At 47.9% G+C, this 7,830-nt stretch overlaps 1 protein-coding gene and 1 pseudogene across 3 annotated transcripts; both read left to right on the top strand.

Moving 5' to 3' along the window:
- The first annotated feature begins 2,133 nt into the window (after nucleotides 1-2,133).
- Nucleotides 2,134-5,307, top strand: LOC132828687 (zinc finger protein 3-like). Of its 3 annotated transcripts, none has more exons than XM_060845756.1 (4): nucleotides 2,134-2,262; nucleotides 3,151-3,257; nucleotides 3,521-3,664; nucleotides 4,007-5,307. In XM_060845756.1, exon 4 carries the CDS (start codon nucleotides 4,117-4,119, stop codon nucleotides 5,152-5,154), a length of 1,038 nt encoding a protein of 345 aa, XP_060701739.1. In that variant the 5' UTR covers nucleotides 2,134-2,262; nucleotides 3,151-3,257; nucleotides 3,521-3,664; nucleotides 4,007-4,116; the 3' UTR covers nucleotides 5,155-5,307. The 3 variants fall into 3 exon arrangements, with proteins under 3 accessions (XP_060701739.1, XP_060701738.1, XP_060701740.1); XM_060845755.1 differs by having other exon boundaries at nucleotides 3,521-3,679; XM_060845757.1 differs by lacking the exon at nucleotides 3,521-3,664.
- Nucleotides 5,308-6,443: 1,136 nt separating this feature from the next.
- The window catches only part of LOC132828706 (zinc finger protein 271-like), a 32,456-nt pseudogene continuing 31,069 nt past the window's right edge, over nucleotides 6,444-7,830 (top strand).

Below are 7,830 nucleotides of genomic sequence, written 5' to 3'. Positions count from 1 at the left end.
GATGCTGGACGCCTGCTCGCAGAACGCTTCAGAGAGCACCTCCGGGACACCCACACCAACAACCCCACTGCGCCATGGTTGAACGCTTCAACTCCCCCTTCCACTCCGCCAAGGACATGCAGGTCCTGGGCCTCCTCCATCACCACTCCCTAACCATCCGACCCCTGGAGGAAAACCGCCTCATCTTCCGCCTCAGGATCCTCCAATCCCAGGGCATCAATGTGGATTTCACCAGTTTCCTTATTTGCCCTCCCTCCGCCTTATTCCAGATCCAACTGTCCTACCTCCATCTTCCTTCCCACTTATCTGCTCCACCCTCCCTTCTAAACGATCACCATTAACCCCACCTCCATCTACCTATCGCAATCTCAGCTACCTTCCCCCCCTCCCCCACCGCCTCCCATATAGCTCATCACCCCCTCACTTCAAAGCCTCATTTCTGATGAAAGGTTTTTGTCCAAAACGTCGACTCTCTTGCTCCTCAGATGCTGTCTGACCTGCTGTGCTTTTCTAGCACCACACTCTAAACTCTAATCTCCAGCATCTGCAGTCTTCAAATTCTTCTAATACACTCTATCTGGTTATAACAAGAACTCCCTGTCCTTAAACTGCAATCCCAAGCAATGAAGGCTAGAAATCCATTGCCTTCTTGGTTACTTGTTGCACCCACACTCTAACTTTGCATGTTTCATGTCCAAGAACACTTAACTCTCTGTGCTGCACACTTTAGTGTCTGCCTCTCTTGTGGTAAGTTCTGTACTGTGGCTCAGTGGTTAGCACTGCTGCCTCACAGTGCTGGGGACCTAGGTTTGATTCCAGCCTCGGGCGACTGTCTGTGTGGAGTTTACACATTCTCTCTGTGTCTGTGGGTTTCCCTCAGTGTTCCAATTTCCTCCCTGGATGTGCAGGTTAGATAAATTCGCCATGCTAAATTGTTCAGGGATATGGAGGTTAGGTGCATTAGTCAGGGGTAAATGTAGAGTAATTAGATAGGGGAATGGATCTGGGTCGGATACTCTTCAGAGGGTCGGTGTGGACTTACTGGGCCAAAGGGACTGTTCGCATACTGTAAGGATTCTAAATATTTTTTTAAAAAACTGCCTTTTCATTCTTCATATTAAAGTCCATGACCTCACACTTTCCTATATTAAATGCCAATCCTTTGCCAACTCACTCAACCCATCTATATCCTCTTACAGATGCTTTATAATATAATCGCAGTATGCCCTTCCAACTATTTTTGTATCATGAGCAAATCAGCATTACATGCTGCCCCTTTCTCCAAGTCTTTAATATTGTAAAGTGTCTTCAGGACGATTTGGATAGTCTTAGTAACTAGGCAGGAATATGAAATGGAAAATAATATGGAAAAAGTGTGATGTTTCATAGGAAGAACAGATGTGCAGAGTATTTCGTGATGGTCAAGATTGGAGTGGTGCTGGAAAAGTACAGCAGGTCGGCAGCATCCGGCCTGTGCTCCTTGAGAGTGGTGGAGGGAGTTTCAACGAGGCATTCAAAAAGGAATTCTTATTTGAAAAAAAGAGCAATGGGGAGATGGCAGAAGAATAGCACTAAATTACATGTTCATTCTGACCGCATCCATCGTGGGCCCTGACACCTCTTTCTGCTAGGGGGTAATAATACTGTGATTCTTAACACAGAAGGAATGTGCTAAAGGGTTGGATCGCTGTCTGGCTCAAATTGGGAAACTTCAATGGTGCTCCGCTACCCAGAATTCCTCGCAGGCTAGGAAGCACACAGGAAAATGGGAGATGGCAGAAGAATGGCACTAAATTACATGTTCAATCCGATAGCCACTGCATCTCTCGTGGGCCGTGACACCTCTTTGTGCATAGGGACTAACAATGCTGTGATTCTTACCACAGAGGGAGTGTGCTGAAGTGTTGTACCGCTCTCCGGCTCAAACTGGTGTCCGTACAACCTAACGTGCCAACTTTGTTTTGGTTCTCCGGCAGCAGTAATCGCACCCCCCACCCCCGCCGTGACAAAAAGAAATTCCTGGGCACAGTAATTGGGAACATTAATGGTGCCGGGGCTACCCAGAATGCCTCGCAGGTGGGAAAGCCCCCTATCTGCACAACAGGAGCGCAATGAGCAGGCGCAGGAGGGGAGGCAGATGGAACATGCGCGAAGCGGGTGATGCAGTTTTATTTCTCGGCTCCAGAAAGATGGCAAACAAGGAGAGAAGGAGGGTGCGATGAATCCGGGCGGTGGGACGGAGAAACTTCGCGAACGCCTGGTGTAAGCCGCAAACCCCGAAGGAGGACCTCCCCGTTTCACGTTGGCGTAAACAGGACTCCGACTCCAGGCGTCCTCACAGAGATAGGCCCCAGGGAAAGGCGGCCATCTTTATTTGGGGCACTGGACCCTCCCCCAATGTAGCCAGCGCGGCTTCCATCTTTGTAGGGGGCAATGTTTGGAATGACTGGGGAAGAGTGTTTCTTTTTTAAAATTCACTCATGGGATGTGGGCCACTCTGGCTTTATCGCCGATTTCTAGTTGCCCAGAGAGGCAACTGAGAGTCAGCCACATTGCTGTGGGTCCAGAGTCAGATATGGTCGTGCCAGGAAAGGATGGTAGAATTTCCCTTCCCTCAAGGGTGTTAATGAGCCAGATTTCTGACATTCGACAATGGCTTCACGATCATTAGACCCTTAACGTCAGATTCTTCATTGACTTCAGATTCCACCATCTGCCATGGCGGGATTTGAACCCAGTTCCCCAGAATGTTACCTGAGTTTCTGAATTAATGCTACCATTGCCCGCCCTCCTACTGCTCATTGTTCAGAATGAAGACAATCTGTCCATCAAGCTGCATTAACCCTTCACACTCAGTGTCTCATTGATGAGGTAGAGCTGTGGCACAGAAGAAAAGAAAAGGAAGCAAATCCCCCTCTCCACATGGGATGTCTTGCCCCAAGTGTCCACACGTCTGCAGCTGCATTCAGTCATACAAAGACCCAGGGCACAACTCACAACCCTGAATAGACATCTTCCTTGAATTGAGGGAATGCCAATCACAGTGAGGGGCAATGTGCAACAGGAAGTATGCACAGTCATCCTGGGTCAGAAGGAGGGGAAATTTTATCCTGGACTGCCATTGACCAATTTTGTAAACTTATTTTACAGGATATGACAAGAGAATTCACAAGTTGGAAAATCCAAGTACCTCCAATCACATCAAAATCTGACAATTATTTAATACATTAGGACCAGAATGTAATCAGCCTTTGAAAGTAAGTATTGAATTGCAGTACACACTCAGTCACTGTACAATATGTCATCCTCATTTCCTCCCTGCAGCTCTTCCCCAGAATGTTAAATCTGTATCCTGCAATCATTTTACAATCAATTAATGGGATAGGTTTTAATTTAAACCAACCATAAACTTGTGCAACTTGATCAAATGGCCTCTTTACTACAATGAGATCAGACCCAGTTTCTTTATACTAGCCTTTTGATTAAATATCCGCCATCTCATTCCATGTTTCGACCTCAGGCAGTTACCAAGGAGAGGGATGGCATTACTAGTGAAGGAATGGAGTCTGTAGAAAGGACTGAAGACGATGACTTCAATCTTCCCAAGACTTAAATGGAGAAAATTTCTACTCATCCGGCACTAGATGTCAGACAAGACTGGACGGTGCGTGACTAGGAGGTGATGGTGTTCATTTACACTTGCTACCCTAGTACTTCAGTTAGTGGAGTTTGCGAGGTTCTGATCAAGTTGTAAATGCATAAAATCCATCTCTCCTCCCTCCCTCTCAGTCTCCACCCACAAGACCAGAGTCTTGTGTCGGCCAAGACCAAGTGACAAGTCCCAATATTTGAATGATATCAGTGAAACAAACGAGTTTTTATGACTACCCAGAAGTGTTCATGGTCATTTTTGCCTCGTGCCCCACATTACTCGATCCATTCAGTTCCATTTCACAACTTGCCTTTGTGTTCACTCTCTCTCTTCCACTTCCAATCAATTTCACAGGATATGAGAACAGGAGGATTTTCAGTCAGGAAACAAACACCTAAAACCACGCCAGATTCTGACAGAGTCGTCCGGTTAAATTGTAACCAGAACAACTTCACATTTTGAACATGGAAGAGAAAAGCATCGTTGACAGTGAGGAGAAACCGTACACGTGTTCTGTGCGTGGACGAGGATTCAGCCAGTCAGCTGACCGGTTGGGACACAACTGCAGTCACAGTGGGGAGAAACCGTGGAAATGTGGGGACTGTGGGAAGGGATATAGATCCCCTTCTGGGTTGGAAACCCATCAGCGCAGTCACACCGGAGAGAGACAGTTCACTTGCTCTGATTGTGGGAAAGGGTTCACGCGATCATCCACCCTGTTGACACACCAGCAGGTTCACACTGGGGAGCGACCATTCACCTGCTCAGTGTGTGGGAAGGGATTCACTCAGTTATCTAACCTGCTGAGACACCAGCAGGTTCACACTGATGAGAGACCTTTTAAATGCACAGACTGCGGGAAGCGCTATAAAAGTTCCGGGGAATTGATGCGCCATCGACGTGTTCACACCGATGAGAGACCATTTAGGTGCACTGATTGTGGAGCTGGATTCAGGACATCATCTGACTTCCTCATACACCAGCGAGTTCATACCGGGGAGAGACCATTTGCATGCTCTGAGTGTGGGAAGGGATTCACGCGCTTATTTCAACTGCAGGAGCATCAGCACAGTCACACTGGAAAGTGGCCCTTCACCTGCTGCGTGTGTGGGAAAGGATTCATTCAGTCATCCGGTCTGCTGACACACCAGCGGGTTCACACTGACGAGAGACCTTTTAAATGTCCTGACTGTGGAATGTGCTTTAAAAGCACCGGGGAGCTAATGTCCCATCAACGTATTCACACCAACGAGCGACCATTCAGATGCTCTCATTGCGGGACTGGCTTCAGGCGATCATCTCACCTCACTGTACACCAGCGAGTTCACACTGGGGAGAGACCATTCACTTGCTCTGAGTGTGGGAAAGGATTCGCTCAGTCATCCCACCTGCTGACACACAAGCGGGTTCACAGTGGAGAGAGGCCGTTCACGTGCTCAGAGTGTGGGAAAGGTTTCACTCGATCATCCCACCTACTGAGGCACCAGGGAGTTCACAAGTAATTACAGTGACAGGATTCTTCTGTCAATCACGTCCAGAAATGAACAGTGCTGAATGGGATCTGCTCCTGCTGATTTTAATGGAATCCAGCCCCCTTAAGTCGCCTAATATTCTGGATAAAAATCAAATAAATCAGCTTTGTGTAAGACACACAATGTGTTGCGTCTTTTTAACATCTCTATCACACTCGTTCGTCCTCAACTCAAAATTGCTTCCTCCATTCCTATGTGCTGATTGTACGTTTTCCTCCATTTTCTCTTGTTTCTTGCCTGCGTCCTTCAGAGCTCGTCTTATCCATGAGACCCACCTAACTGCTGACTTGACACAATTCTCACGGCACAACCAACCATCCAAATTCTTCATGTCTCTGCCTAGCTTCCAACTGTTCCTCTTCTTCCACATTTGGAAGCCGGTATCGTTTCAAGTCCTGATGAGCAGTGAGGCTGTGTCCAGATCTTGACGTGGAGTTTGGTTTGAGTTGTCAACCCTCCTCTTCTGTGACTGGAGTTGATAAAACTCTTTATCATCAGTGAAGCAAAGAACTTTGAATATTGTTATTTCCCCATTAAACTATAGATCGCCGTTCCAAGCGCACACACTCCTCTCCTGGTCTGAAATCCTGGTAAAGTACTGGATATTCCAACAACTTGATCCAAGTTACAGAGGTTCATAAAACCATGAGGGACATGGATTTGGTCAATAAGCAAGGTCTTTACCCAGGGGTGGGGAGCCCAGAACTTGAGGGCGTAGGTTTAGGATGAGAGGGGAAAAATTTAAAAGGGATGTAAGGGGCAACTTTTTCATGCAGAGGGTGGTGCATGTATGGAAGGAGCTACCAGAGGAAATGGTGGAGGCTGGGACAATTACAACATTTGGATAGGTGTATGAATAGGAAGGGTTTAGAGAGATATGGGCCAACTGCTGGCAAATGGGACCAGATTAGGCTAGGATATCTGGTTAGCATGGACGAGTTGGACTGAAGGGTCTGTTTCTGTGCTGAACATCTCTATGACTCTATGACAGACAATATTCGGAACCCCACGCTCTGTGACGCAATCGTGCTCGGCTGATTGACGGCAGGTCCGGCCCAATAGGGAGAGTGGGCAGGCCTGGAGGACCGAGTGTGGACAGGTAGTCCTCCAACCAATCGGGGATAAGGGGGGGCGGGGTAAAGACCCCGAGTTGGGGGCACGTGACCCTCACGGTTGGCGCTGCAGCGCAGGCGCGGTGTCATTGTGACTGACGTCTGAACGAGAGCGGGAGGGGGCAAGAAGGTAAAAGGGGGGAGGAGGACAGACAGCGGAGTGCCGGAGAGATATTCAGTCAGTGTGGGCCGGAAGGTTTCGCAAACTTTTGGCGTTGGCCGCAAGATCCGAATTTAAAACGCTCTGCCGCGCGCTTGCCACCAGCCGGAAGTCTGCTGCGGGCCTCGGACGGTGAGAGGCCCGAGTTGAGGCCGCCATCTTTGTCGGGGGCAATGTCCCACGCGGGGACGGATGCGCGGACGCCATATTTGTAGGGGGCCACAGTGCGTCAGGGAGCATGCGCAACTTCCCTGGAGCTGCCGAACGTAGGTACACACTGCACGTTCGAGAGAAATGTTTGTCTCTTCTGCATTTGTAATCTTGGTCTGACTGCACTGCCTTTTATTGGACAGGATTTGAAGACATGAAACTCAAACCAACATGGCATCAAGTTCTGACAGGTGCAATCGAGTCATCAGGGCACGTATGTTTTGTCATTTTATCTGCACTGAACGGTTCACAGGAAATTGGAGATAAGGTCATGAAGGGGTTTTAATACAGAATCTGTGAATAGGAATTTGCGTGCTGTTTACCAGTCCCAGATGCAGGTCAGTGAGAAGAGTGGTGATGGGTATGCGAGTGGGACTTAGAGCAGAGCACATAGATTCCCCAGAAATCGATGACTTTTGAGGGCTTGAATTTAGGATACTGACGAGGAGTTAGTTTGAATGGTGCAGCATGGAAGGAGCAACTGAATGGACTAGGGTTTCAGAAGATCAACAAGCTGAGTGGTCTTGGAGGTGGCAAAGATATTTGACCACTGCTAGAGTGAAGTTGTGATACCATGGCTGTAAGGCTGTCTGGTTCAGTCCAAGACGGTTGGTCGAGAGGGGATTGGAGTCGGTGGCAATGAAATGAAGTTTATAGCAAGAGCTTAAGATGATGGCTTCAGGCTCCCTCACATTTAAATTGGGAATGTTTCTTCTCGCCCGGTACTGAATGTCAGAAAAGTAAGGGCAATGTGTGAGTTTAGATCAGAGTGGGAAAAGCTCAGCAGGTCAGGCAGCATCCAAGGAGCAGGAAAAGTCGACATTTTGGGCAAAAGCCCTTCATCAGGAATGGAGGGGAGGGACAGTTGATGTTCACATACATCTGCTGTCCAATTGCTGGAGATTCGGGGTGGGGTTAGGGTGAGTCCATCTTGTTTAATTGTAGCTGATATAAAATCTCGCTCCTTAACTCCCATCTCCTTCTCCTTTCACAGAGGCCAGACCAGGTTGCATGAGCCAGTTGGGTATTTTGTAACAATCCAGTAGCTTTCATGGTCATTTTTAACTTGTGACAGCTGCACACATTTCCAGAGTCATTCAGTCATGTTTCACAACCTACATTTTTTTTTGTTTTTTTTGGGGTTTCCTCTCACACTCCTTTTTT

This window comes from Hemiscyllium ocellatum, chromosome 27 (assembly GCF_020745735.1).
Source record: "Hemiscyllium ocellatum isolate sHemOce1 chromosome 27, sHemOce1.pat.X.cur, whole genome shotgun sequence".
NCBI classification, from domain to species: domain Eukaryota; kingdom Metazoa; phylum Chordata; class Chondrichthyes; order Orectolobiformes; family Hemiscylliidae; genus Hemiscyllium; species Hemiscyllium ocellatum.
This window is presented reverse-complemented; position numbering and strand designations above follow the sequence as displayed.

What these genes read in the sequence shown, in the direction of transcription:
- LOC132828687 (XM_060845757.1), top strand. Translation starts at nt 4,117, where the DNA reads ATGGAAGAGAAAAGCATCGTTGACAGTGAGGAGAAACCGTACACGTGT.